This window comes from Mus musculus, chromosome 4 (genome assembly GCF_000001635.26).
Source record: "Mus musculus strain C57BL/6J chromosome 4, GRCm38.p6 C57BL/6J".
In the NCBI taxonomy this organism is placed as follows: domain Eukaryota; kingdom Metazoa; phylum Chordata; class Mammalia; order Rodentia; family Muridae; genus Mus; species Mus musculus.
In genome coordinates, this window is record NC_000070.6 from 56,839,715 (window position 1) to 56,865,626 (window position 25,912).

The 25,912-nt window shown below is 44.8% G+C and overlaps 1 protein-coding gene across 2 annotated transcripts in view; it reads right to left on the reverse strand.

The window, feature by feature from the left end:
• The window catches only part of Ctnnal1 (catenin (cadherin associated protein), alpha-like 1), a 54,441-nt gene extending 28,780 nt beyond the window's left edge, over positions 1-25,661 (reverse strand). The window contains exons 1-4 of one of the 2 annotated variants that reach the window (XM_017320319.2): positions 25,263-25,661; positions 8,096-8,285; positions 4,733-4,920; positions 1,847-1,966 (exon numbers count right to left, since the gene is read on the reverse strand). Coding sequence is in view for 1 of the 2 variants with exons in the window: in NM_018761.3 (NP_061231.3) it covers positions 1,847-1,966; positions 4,733-4,920; positions 8,096-8,285; positions 25,263-25,400 (636 nt within the window). In the remaining variant the exon portion in view is untranslated. The remainder of the gene's footprint in view (positions 1-1,846; positions 1,967-4,732; positions 4,921-8,095; positions 8,286-25,262) is intronic. The other variant, NM_018761.3, reaches the window with a different exon arrangement.
• Between the last annotated feature and the right edge of the window lie 251 nt (positions 25,662-25,912).

Genomic DNA, 25,912 nt, shown 5'->3' on the forward strand with positions numbered 1-25,912 from the left:
AGGAAAGGAAAGGAAAGGAAAGGAAAGGAAAGAAAAGAAAAGAAAAGAAAAGAAAAGAAAAGAAAAGAAAAGAAAAGAAAAGAAAAGAGAGAAAGGGCTTGAACTCTTGATGCAAACACTAAGACTTTGACCCGGGCAAAGCAGTTAGCAAACCCCTCCGTGGGAAACTGCCTACTGCCCTCTATCTGATAGGTGACATTTAACAGGGACTTCTGCCGGTGTGGTGGTGCATGCCTTCAATCCCGGCACTGGGGAAGCAGAAGCAAAAGGATCTCTAGGAGTTTGAAGACAGCCTGGTCTACACGGTCAGTTCCAGGCCAGCCAGGGCTAGTCTCCAGCCAAAGTCCACAAGTTTTAAAAGATTCGATCTAGCCTTGGTAGAAATAAATATTCCTATACCAATATTCTCCAGACCAATTCTATTTTCTTTTTTGATCTTTGAGGTAGGGTCTTACAATGTAGCACGGACTACCCTGGAAGTTGCTTAGTTTGACTTTAAACTGGTAGCAACCCTCCTATCTTAAAATCTTAAGTGTTGAGCAGGGCAGTGGTGGCCCACATCTTCCAACCACTTGGGAGGCAGAGGCAGGCAGATCTTTGTGAGTTCAAGGCCAGCCTGGTCTACATAGCAAGGAGGAGGAAGATGAGGAGGAGGAGGAATAATAAGAAGAAGAATTAGAAGAAGAATCCCAAGAGCTAGGATTACAGTAGTGAGCCACCATGCTGGCTCCATACCAGATTTCTAACTACAAATCAAAATAACAGTGGAAGTTTACCAGTTATGTGGCCAGCAGGAAACAGTCAAAATGAGCTACATGGGCTTTGGAATCTGAGTCACACCACACTCGCCCAAGTGATCCAGGAAATGTTAGATGATAAACTGTCATAAAAATACTTTATACTAATAATGTTTATAGGGAAGAGTGGAGGGGGCGAAGAGAGAGGATGAAAAGGAAATGAAGCCGAGTGTAAAAGAGCAATGGCTTCAGAACAGAGCACAGACAAGGTGCCACACAGGTGGCTTTTAAAACTTTGCATTACAATTCTTTGTTGATTTTGTGCACAACTGCACATGTGAGTATGTGTGTAAGTCAAACGTGTATCCATGTCTGCTCAGGCATGGGTATACATGAGTGCCGTAGCACCCATGTGGGGATCAAAGGGCAACTTGCAGGCGTCAGTCATTTCCTTCCACCATGTGGACCCTGTGGATTCAAATCAGACAAGCGCCCTTACCCACTCAGCCATCTATATTCAGCTTTTTTAGAGACAATTAGTAGTCCCCAGCCTGACATTTTCCAGGCCCATGTCCATCTCCCAACTGTAGCTACAACCAGGAAAGCTCCCAGAGGCATCTCAGTACCACAGGTCAGACCTGATGGATTCATAAGCAAACACCCCAGCTGGGAAAACCCTATTCCAGACATGCTGTGGTTGTCCACTCCTCAGACTTAGAAGTGTTGGTCTGAATTGGGGAGTAGGTCCCCAAAAACAGACATCAAGTTATGGTTGAAGACTGACAGGCTTCAGGGATAGGCTTAACCGAAATCAGTCCAATGGCAGAGTGACCTTAGAAATTCACCCCAGGTTTGGTTTTCTTACATTAAAAACCACCAATAGCAACACCCAACATGCAGGGGTGCATTGAATATTCAAATCAATCATGCATATTAAATACCTAACATATTATAACCAATGCAAATGGAACAATGCCATGTGTTCTTAGGAACAAGGACATGGATGTAGTGAATGAAGAAGTCAGTTCATTGATTAAAAAGATCACATTTCTACCCAAAGTAAAAGGTCTGAGTGTATGTGAAGACATCTCAAAGTGATAAGTACGTACATTTTGTCGGTCTCCCGTTAGATGTGCAAACTCCACCATTTCGTTTCCAAACTGGCTGAATATCTGAACAAATTCCTGAAAGCTGTTTACTTTCTCTAGCCTTTCCATGGTTGCGAGAATCTGCAAAACAGAAAGTATTTTATTGGGCAACAAACAAGAAAGAGACTGAGACTTCCAGAGTTAAACAATGACAACAAACAGGGGAGGCTCAGAACTCTCTACACAGCCCCTTAGTCTGGTTCTGAACTCATGATGATCCTCCTGCCTCGTCTTTCAAGAGTAGAGATTACACCCCCCACCCCCCTCCGGTCCCTACCCGAAAGTTCAATTTTCCTTTTAATAATAGTGACTCTTAAGAGACTCTGGGAAGGCTGTACTAATCACCTCTGAGGAGAATCCTTCAGTGACTTTCTTTCTGCCTTTTAACAGACTCCTCCAATTCTCTCTTGAATACACTGGGACCCAAGCTCCCAGCGCTGGGACCTGGGGACACTGTGGCTCAGAGCCACGTCTGAGCAGTAACAGCTCTGCTCACTCCTTCCTCTTCACACTGGGCTTCATGACAGAGATCCTCCTCTGTGTATTTAGGGTTTTGTTTATTGGTTTTGGTTTTTGACACACAGTCCCTAATCCAGGCTGGCCACACCCTCCCTATGAAATGCAGGATGACTTTGAACGGTTTTCATTCGAAGTCCATATGCATATAGTCATACCTGGGAACGAGTGTGTGTGCAAGGGCACGTGTGTACACATATGTGGAGAACAGAGCTTGACTCTCGGTATATTCAGTAATCTGTCTCTTCATTATTTTCTGAGGCAGGGTCTTAAACCTGGAGCTCATCTATCTGACTAGTCAGAAGCTGAAGAGTTGAGGCAAACTAAATCCATCTCCTTTCTTTACAAAGTACCTAGCCTTAGGCATTTTGTCATAGGAACAGAGAGCTAACAAAGGTAGTAATAAGAACTAAGAAGGCAGTGAAGAGAAAAAAACAAAAAACAAAAAACCAAAAACAAACCAACCAACCAACCAACCAGAAACTGTACAGGTCGCTGAACCAGAACTGTAAGAACCCCAGTGTGGAAGAAAATGGAAGGGAGGTGATCTACAGATCGAGGAGTGGGTGGGGCTAGGATTCACAGTTGAAAAACCGTTCTCATCCGTCAGGGGCTGCTGTTCAGACTAAGCAGCTGCCAAGACGCTTCAGACAGAGAGGGGGGAACAGAGCGCAGACCGACACACAGACAGACCTACACACAGACAGACACACAGACAGACCTACACACAGACAGACACACAGCACAGACCTACACACAGTACAGACCTACACACAGACAGACACACAGTACAGACCTACACACAGTACAGACCTACACACAGACAGACACACAGTACAGACCTACACACAGACAGACACATAGTACAGACCTACACACAGTACAGACTGACACACAGTACAGACCTACACACAGACAGACACACAGTACAGACCTACACACAAACTGACACACAGTACATCAGCAGAGGCTGTGTCTTCCACATAAGAAAAACAGTGAAACATTCTTTGATTGTTTTTTCCTAAAAACAATCTGCTGAGTTTTGGTCAGACCAAGATAGGTTAGAAAAACACAGATATCCTGTGTTTGCTCATTTTTAATGAGGCTATGGAGGGCATTTGGCCTGCTAACCTGCCCAGGCAGCTCAGGAAATGCAAGCAATTTCCACAGATAAGAACAACTGCACACTGAGCCAGCCTCCATCTCAGACAGGCTCTCTTTCCTCTGTCATTCTCTCCATTTCTTTTTCTCTTTAAACTTTCACTTTTTGGTTCACTCTCCTACTTCAAGACTGCATCTCTGCCCTGGCTGATTCAATTGCCCTCCTCCTCACCTAGGGGGTTAGCCACAGAAAGCAACGGCCCTTGGTTCCCAACGATCCAGGGCACCGCCACTGTCTACCGGAGTGGACGAGTTTAAGTTCCATTCTTAAATTTTGCAATTCTTCAGAAATATTTAAGGATTCTACATGTGGAAACTTTGTAGCTGTGGATAATTATAGTTTCAGATAATATATATATTTTTAAACATAAGGTCTCATGTAGCCTAGGCTGGTCTCAACCTTCTATGTAGCTGAGGCTAGCCTTGATCTCTGGATCATCCTGCTTCTACTTTCCATGTATGGTGCTGATAATGGAAGCCATGACTTAGTGCATGCAAGGCAGACATTCTATGGACTGCGGTACAGCCAGAGCCCAGATGATTTACATCTGTTCCTAGCTTTTAAACTGTAACTCTCTGAGTTAGAGAAAAGGAAAAGACCTGACAGATACTTGTCAGCTAAGTCTCTACCACATACTATATCAGCTTAGCTTTTCTCCCCAAATTGCATACATTAAAGGCTTTTGGCAGTAAGCCTCAACAGGAGTTTTAGTGCTGTTGTTATTAAATGAGAAACATTACTTGCATTTAAAAGTTTAGGCCTGGAGCTGGAGAGGTGGCTCAGTGGTTAAGGGCACTGACTGCTACTCCAGAGGATCCATGTCTGATTCCCAGCATTCCCACATGGCAGCTCACGACCATCTGTAACCCCAGTTCCAGATGATCTGGCGCCCTCTTCTGGCCATTATGAGCACCAGGCATGCACATGGCACACAGGCTTACATGCAGGCAAACAGTCATATACATAAAAAAAAAATAGATTTTTAAATGGAAATAAATAAGAGCTTAGGATCAGTACATTGGAGATGGTGGGTGTAGAAAACACCATTTTAAACTCTAGGCAACAGGTGCTATAAACAGTTATTTAACAAGCATTGCCCAATTACCTGGATTTCACCTCAACAAGGACTCTGAACCACCAGAGACACAAACACAGCCACAAGTGAGTACCTTGTTTCTCGATGTCACTATCTGCTTGATGACTACACGATCTGCCAGCAGCAGCACTTTTGTCACTGAGGAGAGCAGCAGCCGGGCGGCCTGCACGACGCCTGTTTTGTCTGTCAGAATCGTGACCTGACCATCTGATTCCAAATGGCTCCGTTTAGTCACATCTGTGAGTGAGGCGATTGTTTCACCTAAAAAAAAAGGGGGGGGGGGAGATACTATGATGGGAGTGAAAACTTAAACAAAAGACAGACTTTTCTCTCATTTCCCGTGCATTTTAACCTGGGAAACATGAGGACTAAGAAGCAGCTCTGCCTCGGAAGGCGCCTAGGATGCTTTTTAGCAAAGCAAAAACAAAGCAAACAACAACAAACAAAAATGTACACTCTCAGAACCAAGGCAAACTCTGACTCAGTCAAAAATACAATTTGTCTTTCTTGTAGTTTGGGCAACCACACAATCTAAAGGCTGCTTCTCTGCAAGACAAAAGAAAAGTCCCAAGAAGCAAAAGCCAAACCTTAAATCCAGAGCAGTGAGCAGGACACAGTGCCCAGGCCTTGGGGTAGGGGTGGGGAAGGCGGGCAGAGGGAGGTGCGGCAGGGAGGGAGGGGAACTGTCAATCACTACACCTGAAGAAACGTGGGTTTGGAAGGACACTGACTGCTCTTCTGAAGACCCTGAGTTCAAATCCCAGCAACCACATGGTGGCTCACAACCATTCATAATGAGATCTGGCGCCCTCTTCTGGTATGTCTGAAGTCAGCTACAATGTACTTACATATAATAATAAATAAATCAAAAGTAAATAAATAAATAAATGTTGTCTTTAGTATAAGAGTTGCCTTGGGGGCTGGTGAGATGGCTCAGTGGGTAAGAGCACCCGACTGCTCTTCCGAAGGTCCAAAGTTCAAATCCCAGCAACCACATGGTGGCTCACAACCATCCGTAATGAGATCTGACTCCCTCTTCTGGAGGGTCTGAAGACAGCTACAGTGTACTTACATGTAATAAATAAATAAATAAATCTTTAAAAAAAAAAAAAAAAAGAGTTGCCTTGGTCATGGTGTCTCTTCCCAACAATGGAAACCCTAACTAAGACCCACTCTAACAAAAATATTTACTGAGCTGCCATACAGAAAACAAGTCTTAGCAGGGAGTCAAGCAAAAAGTAAAGAGAGACCAGAGAGAGACTAAGATGCAAGAATCATGACGTGAAAACGTGGTAAACACGTATTCATGCCGAGTGCACACACACATCATATAACAATCCTCCACAAATAAGACCAGTGCCATGCTCCCATGAGAACGTGGCTTGCCCAGTGTCTCCCGGCCTGGTGAAAAAGGTCAGACTGGAATATAACAGTTAACCTGAAGCACTCACTAGGTCTTGATCACTGCTTCGTAGTCTTGCCCTCAAGCACATGCAAGCTGCCCAGGAGAAAGAGGCCATTAAGGGCTGAGTGAGCCAAAGGCCCTCAGGACTGGTTCACAGCGCGTGTCAGTGAAAGGTCCCTATTTACCTGCAACTTCAGGAGGTGTCCGGTTGGGGTGGGGCTCCTCATGGAGTGATTTAGAAGAGATGGTATGTGAGGCTCATGCCACCGGAGGGGACCTGCCTGATCCTCTGCTGGAGCTATCTGCGCATGCCTGCTCATACGACTCACTTCCTCCCCTCCCCCAACCCCTGCCCTCACTAAGCACAAGGAGACAAGGCTAAGGGACCATAGGACCTCATGCTGTTCTTTCCCTGTAAATCCCACCCCCCCTCCCCGCCCCGCCCCTCTTGCTTTCAGCAAGGGCTGCTAACAGGAACAATTCGAGACAGTCTTTCTGCTCTCTCTGCATTGCCCACTGTATTCTATAACAAGCTGTATAAGTGCCCAGAGAATAACGTGGTGCCAGGAAAACAGGATTCTCCTCTTACGAACTGGTTTGTTGCCTCTCAGCAAACAATGGGGGTTATATAACCCTTTCTTTCTCCCATTTTCGTCTTGCTTTCCAGGAAGTACAAAGATAAATTTACTACTTAGTTAAATATTCATCTTTGCCAAAGATTCTGGTATATTTTTTTCTCTGATTTTAATAGATTCACTTGACATGTCTTTTATTATGGCCCACTTCAAATCCTTTTTTATAATGGAAAAAAAATATAAACTACAAATAAAGTGAGGCCATCTCCTCTGCGTCCCACATAAAGCTGTTCCCTAAACCAACAAACGGCTAGAAGCCCAGAGTCCTCCCTCTCCTGTAGCTAAGAGCTACATCGTGTCTATCCAGCCACATCAGCAAGTATGCTCTCTGTTGTTCCTGCTCTCTGTAGCCCTATGGCACTGTCTGCATTTAGCTGTTTGTATGTAAACGCTTCACATGGCGTCTCCCTGCCTTCATCCTTCACCCTCTCTCACCCTCTCTTCTCTGCATCACCGACCTCAGTCAGTATGACATGTCAACGTTCTAACTGTGAACTGTTGTGAATGAGTCCTGTGTTTCAGGCTTAGGACTGGAGTCAGAAGGAGCCCCACCATTCCTAAAAGCCAACCCACGTCATTAATATTCTAGGATTTTTTTTTTTATGTTTTTATTTTTTGTATTTTGAGACAGGACTCCTCTGTTTTAGCTCTGGCTGTCCTGGAACTCTAAAGCAGGCTGGCTTCAAACTCACAGAGTGGGGGTGGGGGTGGGGTGAGGGATTAAAGGCATGCACCACCACCTTCTGGCTGGATAGCTTAACTCAAAGTAAACCTAAAGTGTTTTGTCAGGGATGTAGCTTGGTAGTGCTTAGCATAAAAAACAGCCCTGGGTTCAATCCCCAGCATTTTAGAAAACAAATTCCTAAGTTTTCCTGGGTGTAGTGGTACACAGCTGTAACCCTAGCATTTGGAATCCAGAAACAAGAGGATCACTCCAAGTTAAAAGCCAACCTGGTTTACACAGTGAGTTCCAGGATAACCAGGCTACCTGGTGAGACTGCCTCAAATTAAATAAATAATAAAAAAATACTTGCCATAACATTTGGAATAATGAAATAGCAATAGTCTCTAAAATAAATATTTACAGCTGGGAGCAGTGATGTCACCCATTCTACCAGCACTTGGGAGCCTGAGGCAGGAGGACTCCGACTGTGTTTGAGGGCAGCCTGGGCTAAGCGTGAGACCTGCCTCAAGAAGGAAATGAGAGCTGGGTGTGGACTCAAATGGCTTGCCAGAGGCAGAAGCAGAGTTCAAAGCCAGCTAGGCCACCAAAAGGAAGTTCCAGGTCAGCAAGGACTTTGCCTCCTAAAACAAACAAACAAACAAACAAACACACACACACACACAAAACAAACCAGCAAGCAAGCAGCGGAACACAAGGTGGATACACAGGTACCTGCTTGCTTGGCTTCGATGCAGGCGATGTTAATTTCTTCTTTCAAATCCCAGTTTTCGTTGGCTATAGCTTCCCCTACTTTAACAAATCTTCCAACTGCCAAGTTGACCGCTTGTCCCACACGCTGAATCGCTTGCAGGGTTTTATCAGACTTTTTGGTATTATCTTTATGGTTTATAAGTGTGGTGATCTGAAAATTAAAAAAAAAAGAAGAAGAAGAAGAAGAAACTTTTACCTCAATACTTAAAAATAAATAAATAAATAAAACTTTAAAAAAGATATCACAAAGACCAAGAAAATTAAACCCAGCATATCAGACCAAGCAAATCATTCGCCTTAGACCTTGCAGGCCAGGGGCCAGGAAGCAGAGCATCTTGCATCATTTCCCAGGACAATGCTTCTATTAATTGTGATTACAAGTTCACCTGAGGGCAGTAATCTGGGACATACACTTCCAGAGACTCTCCAGATCTTCCAACAAATCTTCAAGACTTGAGAACACGGCAGGGCAAATCACCGGCTCACAGCACACATTTTCCTCGGTTCTACCTAAGCTGCTCTGCATAAAGGCACCTCTCACCGCATTCCACTCCACTGCTCACACAGTAAATGGGTTATACATAATGGCACGTGTGCACTGGAGGTGTAGCTTAGTGGCAGAGCACTGGCCTGGCACATTTGAGGTCCTTGGTTCGATCCCTAGCAATGTAAATTGATACTTGACCACACAAGTTTACTGAACTCACTGACAGCTTTTGAATGACCAGTGCTACCCGGGCAGTAGTGGCACACGCCTTTAATCCCAGCACTTGGGAGGCAGAGGCAGGAGGATTTCTGAGTTCAAGGCCAACCTGGTCTACAGAGTGAGTTCCAGGACAGACAGAGCTATACAGAGAAACTCTGTCTGAAAAAACAAAAACAAAACAACAACAACAAAAAACAGTGCAATCTAGTCCTTCAAGCCCCCAAATACATGATATACCAAGAGTTCTATCATTTAGTTTTAAGCCCTGAAGTAAAATATAAAGGGTGACATGTATGGATCATTAAAACAAATGAGAATCTTTTAAATGTCTTAGAAAAGTAACACATGTACAATTTGCACATGCAAAGTATTTATTTTAAAATGTTAGCTGAAAAACAGATACCAACTACTAAATGTATACTGAGTTTCTTTTTGAAATAATTTTTATGAAATGATAACAAAGTCTCAAACAAAACACTGGATGGCTCAAAAAGTAATGGAGCACTGGTTAAGAGCACTGCTGCTCCTCCAGAGGACCTGGGTTCAATTCCAAGCACCCACATGGCAGCTCACAACTGTCTGTAACTCCAGTCCCAGGGATTCAACACCCTCTACTAGCCTCTGTGGGTACCAGATACACAAATGGTGCACAAACATACATGCAAGAAAATATCCACATACATAAAATAAAACTTAGACTTTAAAAAGACCCAAAACAGAATAAGAGGAAAGCATTGTGTAGCAAGCATTTTTTAAGTTAGGGTATTAAGAGCTTAGGATTAATGGAAATGTCTAACTTTGAACCTTGGGGTTGCTGGCACCAGGAGGGATGAGCTAAGTGATGCAGAGAAATATATCAATGCCCCTAATTTATTTTTGTGTATGTGTACGTGTGTTCGTATGTGCACACGTATGTGAGCATATGTGTTGAAGCCAGAGGCTGATTTCGGGTATCTTCCCCACTGACTCTCCACCTCATATTTAAGACAGGGTCTTTCACTGAACCCAGAGTATTCTTCAGTTAGACTGGCTGGCCAGAGGGCTCTAAGGATCCTTCTGTCTCCATCCTCCTCCTTAGCACTGGGACTCCAGATGTGCACCAACCACTGTATCTGGTTTTTAACTGGTGCTGGGATCTGAACCCAGTCCTTCTGCTGGTGGTGCAGGTGCTGTCCTCACTGAGCTATCTCTCCCAAGCCCTGCCACTAACTATTTTCATCTACAGCATTGTTTCAGTGCAATATTTCAAAACAAATGTTTAGTATCTGTTAGATACCAAGACCTCAGTGTGTGGTGGCTTGAGTAAGTGTGTTGCTCATAGACTTGTATTTGCATGCTTAGTCCCAGTTGGTGAACTGTGTGGAAGGTCTAGGAGGTGAGGCCTTATTAGAGCCTCTGGGCATGGGCTTTGAGGTTTTAAAAGTCCATGGAGCCGGGCGTGGTGGCGCACGCCTTTAATCCCAACACTCGGGAGGCAGAGGCAGGTGGATTTCTGAGTTCGAGGCCAGCTTGGTCTACAAAGTGAGTGCCAGGACAGCCAGGGCTACACACAGAGAAACCCTGTCTCGAAAAACCAAAAAAAAAAAAAAAAAAAAAGTCCATGGAAGGCCCAGTCTCTCTCTCTCTCTCTCTCTCTCTCTCTCTCTCTCTCTCTCTCTCTCTCTCTCTCTCTCTCTCTCTCCTTGCAGCCTGTGGGTCTGGATGCTATCGATCCACTGCTTCAGAGCCATGCCTGCCTGCTTCCCTCTGAAACTATAAACAAACTCCAATTAAATGCTTACTTTGATAAGAGTTGCCTTGCTCGTGGTGTCTCTGCTCAGCAATAGAACAGTAACTAAGACAGGATGCATGGGTGATTGAGACATAACAATACGACCTCCAATGTTTGCAGTATAATAGAATAACAATTCAATCACAAAATATATTTCATAGATGAGATAAAACTAAAAAAATGAGGAAACAGTGAATGATGAAAAAAGATCTGTGCTACATTCAAATGATGAACCACAGTACTAAAGAAATAATTTTAATGGATGTTCTATGCAAAATATAACAACATGATACTGTGCCCAGGAAGCCTCCTGAGATTGGCTGCTCTTTCTTCTCTGAGAGAGTGGACTTGATAGTAGCAGGCTGGTAACCTCAGGGATGATGGATTTCATAAAACAGAAACTGAGGGGTGAGGGGCTCTGGGGGCGAGCCTGTCCTGTCAAGGACTGAAGTGAGGCCAGAGTGACGAAGGCAGTGAGCAAAGTGACAGGCACAAACTAGTGCCTGTGAGAGTCGGCCAGGAGCTGGCCAGTGAGGGGCAGCCAGGAGCTGGCCCTGGAAGACTGCACAGCCAGCAGCTGCCCCCGGAAGGCTGGGAAGCAGAGCAAAGAATGCATGTTTTGAGCTGGGCGTGGTGGTGCATGTCTGCGATTCCAGGGAGGTTAAGGCAGAGGGACTGTTAAGCTGCAGGCCATTTTGAGCTACAGAATGAGATTCTACTCCAACAAAGTTGTGTTCTGTGCATTACTGGGAGACACAGAAAGGTTTTGTAAGCAGGAATGTAGTATAATCTCTGTGATTCTGAAACATATTCATGAACTCCTTCAGACCTCTCAAGGAAAAAGGGGACTTTGTTTCTCAAGTATAAACTCACTTCTCATACAGAGATGACAGTGGACCTAATGGGGCATTTCTGTTTCTGTCTGTCTCTGTCTCGATCTGTGACTCTCTCTGTGTCTCTGTCTCTGTCTCTCTCTCAGTGCACACATGCGTGTGTGTGTGTGTGTGTGTGTGTGTGTGTGTGTGTGTGTGTGTGTGTGTGTGTATGTGTGTGTGTGTGTATGTGTTTGGCGTTTCTGCTTCCTCCCTCCGTCTCTCTGGGACCAATCACAGGGACAGGAAGCTCACTACCCTGTCACAGCTGTCCCACATAAAGCAATCCTATGAGGAGCCCTACAAGGTAAGAGATTGATGCCACAGATGCAGCAGAACTGGGGTTTTTCAACAGACAGAAGAGTGAACGTGGGAACAGACTCCTCAGGCCAGGTCAAGCCTTTACATTTCCATTGGCCCAGCCAAACACCTTTATTCAGTTTTGTGATGGACTTTGGTCCAGAGCCATTGTATAAACTAAACTACGACAGAATTCTTAGCTCACAGAAACTATAAGACAAATGTTTTGTTGTTTTAAGACAGTAAATTTGGGGTGATTTGCTAGGTATGAATGTGAGGTTCCCCCCACTCATACACACACACACACACTCAGGCGCGTGTGCTTGAACACTAATTCCCCATCTAGTAGCACTGTTTGGGAAGATTATAGATACTTTAGGACAGTGGCTTTCAACCTGGGAGTCACAACCCCTGTGGGGATCAACTGACCCTCTCACAGGGGTGCATATCAGATATCCTTCACATCAGATATTTATATTACAATCCATAACAGGAGCAAAATTACAGTTACGAAGTAATAACAAAACAAAAAGTAAGGTCACCACAACACGAGGAACAATATTAAAGGGTCACAGCTTTAGGAGGGTTAGGAGCCACGGGTGCAGGAGAAGAAACTTTGCTGCAGAAAACTGTGTCACTGGGAGTATCCACTGAGCTCGTTGGTCTGTTTGAGACAGGCTCTCACTATGTAGCGTTGACTGGCCTGGAACTTACAGAGATCCACTTAGGGTTGGAGGTGTACAGTACCACACCAGGCTGGCACTGAGAGCCTCTGCCCTGGTCCCTCTTCCTGTTTCATCTTTACTCTTCTTCACCGTGATAGACTATATTCTTTCTAGAACTTTAAGCTAAAATAAACCCTTTCTCCCGAGACTTGCTTTAATCAGGGTGTTTAAGCTAATAAACTAATAGAAAACTAATGAAGGCATTGCTCTCTATTGATAAATAGGAATCCAGAGTTGGTATCTGGATCTGGAGAGATGCTATAACAAAACCCCAAATTTGAGAGTAACTTTGGAATTGGGCTGCCTTTGAGCGGACCTTGGGGAATGAACCCCAGGAGTGTTGAGGGCACTGTACTGAAGCAGGAAGCTTTGGGGAAACTCTTAGTCGGTTTGGAATTCCAAACAAATACCTTCAGGTGGTCCGATAGGAGCTCACTGCTTAGAGTTCTGCAAAACCCAGGCTGAGGCCTCCGTAAGACTTGGTATCTGGTGAGGGCCACGGCCTCATGAGTAGTGCTTTCTGGGTCTTACTTGGTAGAAGAAGCAAACAAGTTCCCTCGGGTTCCACCCTAAAGCATTAGTCTCATTCATGATTTAATCGCCTCCCAAAGGCCTCATTTGTTACCAACATTACCATGGGGATTAAGTTCCAGTTTAAGAATTGTGAGAGGAAACCAATATTCAGACCACAACAAGAGTAGTGTAAGCAAAAGCCTACTATAAATCAATCAATCAATCAATCAATAAGTGGGGAAGGGATTAAGGAGACGGCTCAGCAGGTAAAGTGTGTGAAGACCTGAATTTGAATTCCAGAACCCACACAAAGCTGAGTGCAGTAAAAAGGACATTCAAATTCTCAAAACTGCTATGGAAGATGGGAAGCAGAGACATAGGAATGTCTCAAAGATCATGGGTCAGCTAGCCTAGCCCACCAAAAGGCAAACAAAAAGACTCAGTCGCAAAGAAGACCAAAGGTGAAAACAGATGTCCAAGCTTATCCTTTGACCTACACACACACACACACACACACACACACACACACACACAAAACAGATATCCAAGCTTATCCTTTGACCTACACACACACACACACACACACACACACACACACACACTGTAGCATATGCATGTACACATTCACACCCACACCCACATTGTATCATATAACACACAATCTCTCACACACCTTTCTCCTTTCTCCAGCCCTCACACACAGGTTTGGGGTTTTCTTTTTAGGTGAAAAAAAAAAAAAAAAACCCCCAAAAAAAAAAAAAGCAACTCACTAGAAACTAGAGGGAAAGAATCCTTATTCTATAGTGGCAGAAGATCACCCTTAATAACACAGAAAGTAGAAAATATCCCTCAAGAGTTAGGTGGTCGGGGCTGGAGAGATGGCTCAGCGGTTAAAAGCACCGACTGCTCTTCCAGAGGTCCTGAGTTCAATTCCCAGCAACCACATGGTAGCGACAACCATCTGTAATGGGATCTGATGCCCTCTTCTGGTGTGTCTGAAGACAGCTACAGTGTACTCATATACATAAAATAAGTAAATCTTTAAAAAAAAGAGTTAGGTGGTCTAGCTAAGGTGGTTTGAAGAGATTTGAAGGGGCTAGAGATTGCAGGAAAATGTAAGTGAACAGAGAGAAGTTAAATCAAACATTGTTAAATAAAATCAAGCCACAACTTGCCGCTTTTGAAAATTCTTAGCCAGATGGCACACCGTGATAAAATCATAAATGGCTTGCAGGCAAAAGTCAAATAAATCTAAGGCACTGTCAAGAAAGCCAAATCTAAAGACAGACGCTAAGGGACCGACTGTAAAGTCTTGCACTCGGCTTTGGGAGCTTTGACATTTGTCCTTCAGCTGTCCCAGAAGGAGTCAGAAGGCAGAGAGGAGGTGACCTCTGCACAGCTTGAGGGGATGGCTTTGTCTAATAGACAGAGTGCAGCATGGCTCACAGGACAACTAATATAATTAATCACACTGGTAGCATCATCATCACCTCAGACTTTAAAAAAAAGGGGTGGGGGGGAATCAGTGTGAAATGAAAGCATTCCTACAAACCGCTAAGCTTCCACAGGCTGAGAAACTAGCTACAAACAAGGGCTGCCTTTCATAAGAAAGGGCGACCAACTGAGAAGCCAGTGCCAAGACATGAAGACAATTCTCGGGACTTTGAGTTTTCTTTAAGGAACTGCCAACCTGGACTCAGGTGCATTTTAGGAAGCTATTAGTCAGTAGTTTTTTTTCTTTCCTTGTTTTTTTTTTTTTAGTCTAAGCATCAAACAAAACATCCTGCATGTCCTCACGTTCCTACAGCTAGAACGAGTTACGCTTGGGAAATGGCTATCTACAAAAAGCCAGACAGATTTCCAGGTCAACCTTGTGATTCAGGCTGATACTTTCAGGACAGGTTGTTTACGGATGGAAGGGAAACAATTTACCGAAGAGGTTAGAGAACACAGGTTCTTTGCTATTGTTTCCGACCAGAGGCAAAGTCTCCACTCCCTCTCCTTAGTTACTTCTAGAAGCATAAGCCAGGACATACAGCAGGAGGTCGAGTGTTGGCCTAGCATGTACTGGGTCCTGGGTTTGAGTCCCAGCACCACACACCAGGGCTATGGCAAACAGGCCTGTAATTCCAGCACTCCACAGGCAAAAGCAGGAGGGCGTCTTCTCTCTCAGGGCATAGAGAAAAGCAGAGGCGACTGTGTTGTTACTTCCTCTAGAAGGTAAGGCATGGTCTCACTGGGTTTCCATCTCTAACCCCTTCACTCTAGGGGAAGCCAGGTCACGAGAACCACGGGCATGATGAAGAACTAAGGCTACTTGCAAAAGCTACAGATTCTCAGGTTTCCAGACAGCACAGAGAAGATATTTGGAGCCACCCAAGTAATTCCCGGTTCTAAATGTCTAAGGAACTGACTTATTTTAATCCATTAAGTTTTGAGGCATTTTGTTATGTAGAAATAAACGTAATGTCATATGCGTGTGCTGAAGTAAATTCTCAGTCACTGAAGAGGATAAAAAGCAAAAATGTTTGTTTTTTTTTTTTTTTTTTGGTTTTTCGAGACAGGGTTTCTCTGTATAGCCCTGGCTGTCCTGGAACTCACTCTGTAGACCAGGCTGGCCTTGAACTCAGAAATCCGCCTGCCTCTGCCTCCCGAGTGCTGGGATTAAAGGCGTGCGCCACCACGCCCGGCTGCAAAAATGTTTGGATCAATTATTTATTTATTTTTGGTGGGAGATAAATACATAAGATACATTTTATAAAGGACACATAAAAATCCAATGTGACTCTCCATAGCTTCAGAATGACTGCTCTAACTTTATACAAGTTCACTGAGATGCATAAAGTTAAGTATGACTAATGTTGCTTTGTGGTTGATTTTCTTTTTTTACAGGTTTTTTTAAGTTGGTTTGGTTTGGTTTTCATCTGTCTCTCTGTGTAGCCCTGACTGGCCTCAGAAATCGACCTGCCTCACTCTCCCAAATGTTAGAATCAAAGGTATATTTCATGGCATCTGGATGCAAGTTCTTTATAATAAAGCTTTAATACACTTAAAGAATGAATAAGCAAACCATTCCCTGCACCCGCGGCCCCCCCCCGCCCCCCCCCGCCCCTCCCGCCCCTCCCGCCCCCAGTCCAGGGAGATGTCCAGTCATCTTGCTCATGTCTTGATTTCCGAGGGACAGACCTTTCCTTCAGCACAAATGGTACCTTAGGGGCCCATTAGCTCATCACATCCACAAGGGTGTTCACTAGAGTGAACTGTGAGAGGGTTGTGCTATGGTGTCCAAAGCAGGATGACAGACAAGAAAGACACCAGTGTGGCGGTGTACACCTGAGACAGGACTGTGAGACTGTCTAAAAGGAGCAGGCACAGACATGAGATCTGCCCTTACCACTGTAGTCCCTCAGACCTGGCAGACACTAGGGAACTCGCAGTATCAGATGTAGATAGAGACCCTGAGCACTATTTCACAGAGTGAAAAGAATGGGAATGGCTATGCCCCACCCCATTCATACGCGACATCCCAATACTCAGTTATTAGAAAGTGATTTGGCCATGAACTCAGCTCCCAAGAGTAGGATTTAGCACCCTTCGAAGAGAAAGCAAAGGGCCCCTGCTCCATGTATCATATCAGGACAAGAGGAAGACATCAGTCTAGTCTAGGAAGCAGGTGGTCTCATTAAACACTTAGCACTGGGCACTTTGGTATTAGACCACCCATCTACCAGACTGTGCCAAAATAAATGCTTGTTGTTTAAGGACTCTACGGTTTATTGTTCATCTGTGGGTCTGAGGTTTGAATAAGTCATCCCACATGCTGGGCTCTAGCTCAGTGTTGCTATTACAGCAACCCAGTCTAAGACACTGTGCTCATTAAATTCTGTATTTGCATACACTTACATTTTCCAATTATAAAAAACAGATCCTACAATTAGCTTAAAGCACTACCTATTGTTCGGTTCCCAAACAAGCTTTCTGCTTTCACTGCAAGAATCCTCCCCACGGCACAATTAGGTGTGGCCGCCTTCCTCTTACTGGCAGCATTCCGGAAAGTGCTCGTTCCAAACAGAGTCATTGAAAATCGATATTTAGAGGAGTTAAGTCGACCAATTCATAAAAATCCTTATTCAAATATCTACTTAAGTCCTAACATTTTCAAACTTTTAGAAAGTCAGCCTCAGGGCTGGGTGGCTGAGGGCACTTGGCTGTTCCTCCAGGAGACCTGAGTTCAGTTCCCAGGACCTCTATGAAGCAGTTCAGGACAATGTGTAACACTAGTGCCCAAGGATTTGACACCTCCAGCCTCCTGGGCACTTCTACTGACGTGTGCACACCCACAAGCAGACACAGACATCTACACGTAGTTAAAAATAGTAAAAATGAGCCGGGTGTGGTGGCTCATGCCTTTAATCCCAGCACTCGGGAGGCAGAGGCAGGCGGATTTCTGAGTTCGAGGTCAGCCTGGTCTACAAAGTGAGCTCCAGGACAGCCAGGAATATACAGAGAAACCCTGTCTTGAAAAACCAAAAAAAAAGAAAAGTAAAAATGAAGAGAAAGCACACATGTTGATTATTCCCAAAGCAAAAAAGATAAATACAGGAAAACCTCAAAGAAAAACCCAAAGTGTTCTATACTCCTGTGAACATCTTTGTTTAATTATTCCAATCCTGTTTTATGTACTTGACATACTTTTTGTTTGTTTGTTTGTTTTGTTTTGTTTTCTTTTTTTTTTTTTTTTTTTTTTGATTTATTTATTTATTACATGTAAGTACACTGTAGCTATCCTCAGATACTCCAGAAGAGGGAGTCAGATCTCATTACGGATGGTTGTAAGCCACCATGTGGTTGCTGGGATTTGAACTTCGGACCTTTGGAAGAGCAGTCGGGTGCTCTTACCCACTGAGCCATCTCACCAGCCCCTTGTTTTGTTTTCGAGACAGGGTTTCTCTGTGTAGCCCTGGCTGTCCTGGAACTCACTCTGTAGGCTGGCCTCGAACTCAGAAATCCACCTGCCTCTGCCTCCCGAGTGCTGGGATTAAAGGCATGCACCACCACTGCCCGGCTTAACATACTTTTATAAAATTGAGATTTCATTTTAATTTCCTTATACAAAATATAAGACTAAGATTTATTATGCATACGAGTACTAGTATGTATGTTTTGCATATATAAATTCATTTAATGCTTACATCCCTAACTTCCATTGGGTATCTACCTATTACTGTCTTCATTATACAGATAAAAAGCCTAAAGTTGGTAGAAGTTAAGAATATGCCCAAGGTCACAGAGCCAAGAGCTGCCAATCCTTTAATCACCACATCTCTCTTATCTCCTTGGCTTACTCTAAGGATGGAGGGGGCAACATAGAGAGCTCCCAAAGCCCTAATATGACAAATAGAAAAGTTAGCTATTACCCTTGAAAAGGAGGAAGAACAGTCAGAGGGACCACTAGCAGTTGCCCTGACAGACATGTCTATAGCACTGTCCTAGAAAATGCCTGAAAGAGCCAGAAGGCAAGAAAGTATTGGGGAGGGGGGTGAGTTGTGAAAAACTAGACTGGGAAAGAAAAGAATGAGGGCTTGTGTGAGACCACCTACATAAGGTGTCATGAAGGGCAAACAAGTATAGCCCAGCAGTTAGGGCCACGACTCCAACCGCTCTGCCTGGGTTTGTAGTCCTGGTATCAGCTAGTATGTAACTAGTTATCAGCCTCTCTGTAACAGCTCCCATCTGCAGGAAGGAGGCAATCACATGCTCAGGCTATTGTGTGAAATAAATGGGTGAATTAATTATTGTGCTTAAATTAGTGTCAGTTACACACTTCTGTTTTCTAGTGTCTGGGGGATATTCTGAATTTCTAGAACTGACATTAATACTTCATTGACAGGGGTGTTCCTGATCTACTTTGTGAAGAGGCACGAAAGCAAATAAAACAGGAAACTGGGAGGAAAGAAAATACAGAGTCCAACTCTCTAGGACCTAAATAGTCTAATAGCCAGTCGGGGATGGAGACATTCCTGCCCGGATTTAACTCATCAGTAAATTCTCAGAATTAAGAATGTAAAGTCGGCTGATTTGCCCTAGGGAACAACGTGAACCCGCACACACCATGCAAGGTCACATTCTTTCAAGGGGGCAGAGACAGGCACGTTCACTCCTTTAACTGCCTCATATTGTCATATGAATGTTCCCCTATCATTGCTGTCAAAGGCACGCTTGGATCCATTGCACCAACCAGCAAGAAGAGAAAGCCACTCATCTACTTACTACCTTCTCCCCCAAACCGAACTGAGATGAAGATTCTGAAATGCTCCCAAGGCAAAGAAAGAGATGGGATGAATGAAGTGATGTTATCCTAGCCGTGAAAAGGGTCCTGAGGGGAGGACTGGAGGAAAGCACACACAGGAAAAGCCTGAGGGCAGAATGACATTCCACACCAGGGTGGAGGGAGGCATCCTTCCTCCCTCCCCAGGATAAAGACACTATAGGAGTGGCTGGGTAACAGGAAAAAGAAATGAGTATTTTAAAAGGCGGGTGCTGTGCTACAGAAAACAAGCCGGGTTCTTAGCGTAGAGCCTTCTTTAGAAAGTTTAGATTTAAAAGTATGCAACATCAGGCCCCACTGCAGGGGGTACACACCTATACTCCTAGCACTGGGAGATGGAGGCAGGAGGGTGGTGAGTTTGAGTCCAGCCTAGGCTATGAAGATACCGGGTCTTAAAACACTAAGAGCTGGAGATGTAGCGCAGTGGTATAGTGCTTGCCTGGTTCCCATATGATTTTGGGTTTGGTCCACAACAGGCAAAGAGAGGGACAGTGTAGTGAGAATTCTGGACTTGTACTTTCTTTACAAAAAACATAGAAATAGGCTGGAGAAATGGCTCAGAGGTTAAGAGGACCTCAGTTCAATTCCCAGCCATGGTGACTCACAAACATCTGCAGTAATGGGATCTGATGCCCTCTTTTGGTGGATCTAAAGACAGCTACAGTGTACTCATTAAAAAACAAAAAACAAAAAAACAAAAAACAAACAAACAAACAAAAAACCAAGAAATATTATGACTGGTTAGCTCACTTGGTTAGAGTGTGATGCTAACAACACCAAGGTCAAGGGTTCGATCCCTGTACAGGCCACATATATCATATATTTGACCTGGGGGGGGGGGGGGAGGCCGGACAGTGGTGGTGCACGCCTTTAATCCCAGCACTTGGGTAGCAGAGGCAAGTGGATTTCTGAGTTTGAGGCCAGCCTGGTCTACAGAGTGAGTTCCAGGATAGCCAGAGATAGACAGAGAAAGCCTGTCTCAAAAAACAAAAACCAACAACAACAAAAAAAAGCACTGACTGCTCTTCCAGAGGTTCCAAGTTTGATTCCCAGCAACCACATGGTGGCTCCCAACCATTTGTACTGGGATCCGATGTCCTCTTCTGGTGTGTCTGAAGACAGTTACAGTGTACTCATATAAATATAATAAATAAATAAATCTTTAAAAAAAGAAATATTATAATATGCTTTCATATTAATCCTGGGTATGAGCATACGGGGCTGCTTCAGACTGTCCAAAGCAGCTGACTATGATTTGTCTCACGCTCTGTCAGGGGCATGGTTTTGTCAGCTGCAGAATAGTTTCTGCGGTTGTGTGATGTTTGGAATTCTGGGAACTTTTCAGAGGGTGTATAAATGCTAGGACCCCGAGAGTTGGTGGTTGTTCAGGGGAATTGGTTGTAGTTTGTTAGTAGTCATGCTCAAAGAAAGAAATGAGATTCAGATCTCTCTCTCTTCCGGACCCCCTTCCTTCCTTCCCTCCTATCTATTGATAGGGAGTGAAACCTAGGAAATAAAGGGTGGGAAAAAGAAGAACCCACAAAGTAGCAAAGGGAAGCAACAGAACAGACTTGCAGCTATGGCTCAGTCATTTTAATCATACATAGACTCTTTGGGGCTAAACATTCCACAATTAATTTAAACATCCTGTTAAAAGATTTTGGTAGTTTTTCATTTGGGAACTTCACAAGTAAAATGTTATTCATACTCGGATTCTATGTCTCAAATATTTGCAGGGGTTTCTCTGCACATATAGACAGGGGTTGAATTGCTAGGATAGTCATAGTATCAGCCTTTTTCTTAGACAGGGTCCCATTATGTCACTCAGGATGGCCTGTTACTTAATAATTCTTCTGCCTCAGCCTCATGTGTGCTGGGATTACAACCCTGTGCCATTATCCCATCCTCTAACTTCAGTTTTTCTTTTCTGAGTCAGGTTCTCAATGTGTAGCCTCTGTGGCTTGGAACTTGCTACATAGACCAGGCTGGTCTCCAAGTCTCACTGATCTGCCTGCCCCCAACTCCCAGTGCACTACATCTGGACTTAGGTAGGTAGAGTAAGCTCACACATCTTGCTTTACTTCTGACTGTTCTTGGTTCTTTGGTCTTTCATATACATTTTTAGAATTACTTTATCCAAATATTATCCCAAACTCTATGGAAAGTTTCATTGGAATTGCACTAAATTTACAAATCAATAGGAAAAGCTATGTCTTGAGTTTTCTATTGGTCTAGACATGAACATAGTACTTTTCTCTCAGTCTACTTTGACTTTCTCCATAATCTGATAGCTTTCTTTGCTATATACTCATGCAAATCCTTCTAGTAACCTCTTGTTTTAATATCTTACTATAACTGGTATTTTAATGTCTTTTAAAAATTAATGTAGACAAATGCAACCATTCATAGAATGTATATTCCATGAATGTACTATTTCTATATTGATAATTCTAACACAACGGGGCTCCTGATTTTTCTTTTTGTATCTCTGCACCTTTTGTTGATTCTTGTCTCATAGAAGGCCTGGGATTTCCAGCATCATTTCAACAGGTCTGTGATAGCAGGTACCAGTTCTTGTCTCTGCCTTTTAAAAATAAATGTATCTTTAAAGTTTATTGTTGCTATAATGTTTCCTGTAGATATCCTTATCAGCTAAGAAAGGCTTTTCCAGCAATATGTTATGTTCCCTTATCAGCTAACATGGGTTGTTCCAGCAATATTTTTAGAATGTGTGTGTGTTTGTGTGTGTATGTGCGCGCGTGCGTGTTATGTGTATACATTAGACAAGCACTCTTATCACTGATCTGCATCCCCAGCAAAGGACAGCATTTCCTACTTGTAGTTTACAAAATAATTTGTTATAATTAGAAGCTGAATGAAAATGAAGGTTCTTTCTGTATCTATTGCAGTGAAAGTATTTCATTTCTAATCTGTGAAGACAGAAAACTCTACAGATTTTCTGATGCTGACAAGGCCTTGTTTTTCTAGAATAAGACCTAAAAGTCAAGACTTTCACTGGGAAAATCGGCAGTGAATCAACACAAAAATAACAGCTATCTACCACACATTGGGTGATGCTAATCTTACTTGTTTACCCCAAACCTTGTCTCCTTCACAGTGTCCTCCCTGATTCAACATCTGAGCTCTAGGAGCATGCATTATTGATAAACTCATCGGATACTTTATACGTGCTTGCTATCCTGTACACACTCTACCTACCAGCTAAAATATATGCCCTTTAAAGAGCGGCAACTATAATAAATTCTTAATTCAAGTACTTAAAATATCCTTAGGGAGATGTGGAAATTAGTGGATAAGAATAACAGTGCTGTATCCTTAGAAGAGAAACTCTTTTTTTTGTTTGTTTGTTTTTTTTGTTTTGTTTTGTTTTTCGAGACAGGGTTTCTCTGTATAGCCCTGGCTGTCCTGGAACTCACTTTGTAGACCAGGCTGACCTCGAACTCAGAGATTCACCTGTCTCTGCTTCCCGAGTGCTGGGATTAAAGGCGTGCGCCACCACGCCCGGATAGAAGAGAAACTCTTGAGCATGTGAGTTTTCCAGAGGGCTGTCCCCACCCCACCCCGAGCCCCAAACTCAGAGGGGGAGAGAAGAGAATAAGAGGGTGAGAGGACGAGGAGGAGGAGGAGGAGGATGACGATGACGACGACGATGACAAGGAGGAGGACGTGGAGGAGGAGGAGGAGGAGGAGGAGGAGGAGGAAGAGAGAGATCCATGTGAGTCAGGCTGGCCCCAAACTCCACTTCCTGAGTGCAGAGTTTACATGAACTGCCATAGCTTATGTGATGCTGGGGGTCACATGTATAAAAACTGAGCTATGTCCCCAGCTCCAGTTTTAATATCTTAAACTCAGTGAAACTTTGAAATCAGTCTAAATTGTCTTTATGTACTTCCATACTTTGTCAGTCAAGCACCCTAACCATGCTTTATGCATCTCTTGATACTGTGAGGATGGTCTGTCGTTATGCACATCGGTCATGGAACTGTGGCACCGCCACAACTGTGGGACACAGAACCTCAACCGTGATGCTGAATAAGGCATCACGTACCAAACGGGGAAGGGCATTTTTCCCCTCCAGTTAATTTTTAGCAGCAAATTACACTTTTCCTCTTCTGCTCTCTTGCTTTAGAATAAAAAACACAGCTCCATAGTACTGGTAAAAACACAGCTCCATAGTACTGGTAACGTTTTAGCAATGATACTATACAAAGTTACTGTTTTTTCAGACTGCAGCTCTCTGGATAGTTTTTCTACACTGGAACTTTTTTTTTGTAACTACTCTGCCCTGCTCACATCACCTCCTCTTATCTCTAGAAGGGACATGGGGGTGGCTAAAAAGCAGACAGACTACTGGAGGCAAGCTACCTGGATTCAAACCCCTCTTGGGCATTTAAGAGTTGAAATTCCTAACATCAGGTTAGCTGATCTAACTAACGGTCCACTTCTTCATCTGCCTTCTGAGAGAAACAACCCCACACCTCACCTCAGGGGTGGCAAGAATTAAATGAGTTAGCACTGGCAAACTTCTAGTACTAAGGAGATGGGTAAAGCCTAATCCGCCTCTAGCCCATCACTCTCATCTCTCTCCATTCCTCGCCACTTATGGGGTGTGGTTGTTCTGGTGATGGGGAGTTCGGGGAAGTCTCCAGGGTGGAAGGAGATGTAAGTGCTAGAAAGGAAATGGCGGCTCTTCCATGCATGCATGCATTACTCAGGAAGACAGAAAGCCACAGAGTGCCAGGTATAGTCACCATTGCTCCATTAATCACAGGATGCAGGGAGGAAAATGGGGATATTTACTTCATTAGCATTAGAAGAATTTCAGAAGCATATAAAACTACAATTTTCAAATATTTTTGCGACCAGGCTGGAACAGACAGTATTTAAAAGTCTATGGAATAGTGACAACCTCCCTTTCATTAAACGTGTTTATGTAAGGCATTGGTGGACAGGAGTTGAGGTTGTTGTAAGAAATCATCTTTTAATTTGGAGTCGGATAAGATAATTTAAGATTCTTTCTACCTCTAAAATCTTGGTAATCCTGGCATGAGTCACCAAGGTGTTACAGGCTTAGTATGAGTCACACATCGCCAACGCACAGCCAAAGACAAAATTCCTCCCTTGGTGTTTGGCACAGTACCATAGCTGTAGATGAGGAATTCTAGCCCTCGGGTTATGTATACCTCAGCTCAGAGAGACAAACTTTTTTTTTTTAATTAAGCACATCCTAGCTGATTCTAGACTTCTTTTATAACTCAAAATATAATAATGCACTAATCCCAACTGAGACCTTGCAAAAGGTGTGCATCAATCAGGATTAAGCACTCCTTCCTGTCACTCTACAGAGTTCTAGCAGACAGAGGTGGTGGGCAGGCAAATGACAGGGAGAGACAGGACAGGTGGCCGGAGTGGGTGGGAGTTGGGCGAGCCCACACATGACCAAGGGAACAGGACAAAGGCCTTGGAGAACACGCTGGAGTAAGAGGCAAACTGGAATGCCTTAGTCTGCACCCAGCGCCTGGGTCTGGCCTGCGATGCGGACAGCGACAGCGGCGGCCGACTGAGCAGCGGCCGCCAGCTTGGCTCTGGAAGTCAGAGAACCCCATAGGGGTCCTACTGACCCGCGGCTGGGCCTCACTCGGAGCCACTGGGCCAGGCGGGTCCGGCTGCCTAGGCCGAACAACGCACCTGCTGGGCTCCAGCGCTTCCAGCGCTTCACCGCGAGCCCAGGAGTAGCCGCCCGGCTCTGGGCCCCCACGCGAGTCCCGCCGTGCCGCCGTCTTGCTCGCGCAATGCGGGACAGCGCCGCCTCCCGCCCCGCCAAGCCGGACCGAGGAAAGAGCGCCCGCCGCCATCGCGGGCAGCGCACACGGGGACCAGGGGCCGCGGTACCTGAGAAACCAGGGGCAGAAGAGTCTGTTCCACCGAGCGCGTCCTGATCTCCAGTCCCGAGTCGAAGGTGAAGCCAGCCGCGTTGGAGGAGTGGACAGCTCCCGCACCGCCACCGCCCGGGACTGGAGAAGCGGCCATGGCCCTCCACCGATAGCACAGCGCGCTATCCGCACCTCTGCCTGCCCGCCAACCAGCCTCCGGGTTGCCCGCCGCCTCGCCGCACCGAGGCCCCACCCCTACCCTTGTGCCACTACTTCGGCCCCGCCTCCATGCGACCCTGGGCCCGTATCCCCGCCCCCAGGCCTGTACCACCGCGCGGGCCCCGCCTTCGAGGCCACCCAACTCTAGCTAGTTCTGCCCAGCACCCTAGCCGAGCCCCCTCTACGTCCCGCCCACTGACCCATAGTCTGGCGCGTAGCAGTCCAGGATCATCAGCTCCGCCTCTAGGGTGGCACGCCCCACCAGCTCCGCCCTAATACCTGGGCGGCCCCACCCATCCACTGCCATAGTCCCACCCCGCGGACCCGCCCTCTGGCCGCCCCTGTGCCTCTTTCCTCAAGGGTGAGTTCCAAAGCCTAATTTTATCTAGAGCAGGCCACCCGAGAGCCTCCACAAGTTTATGTGGCCTCTTACCAGAAGACAACTGTCCC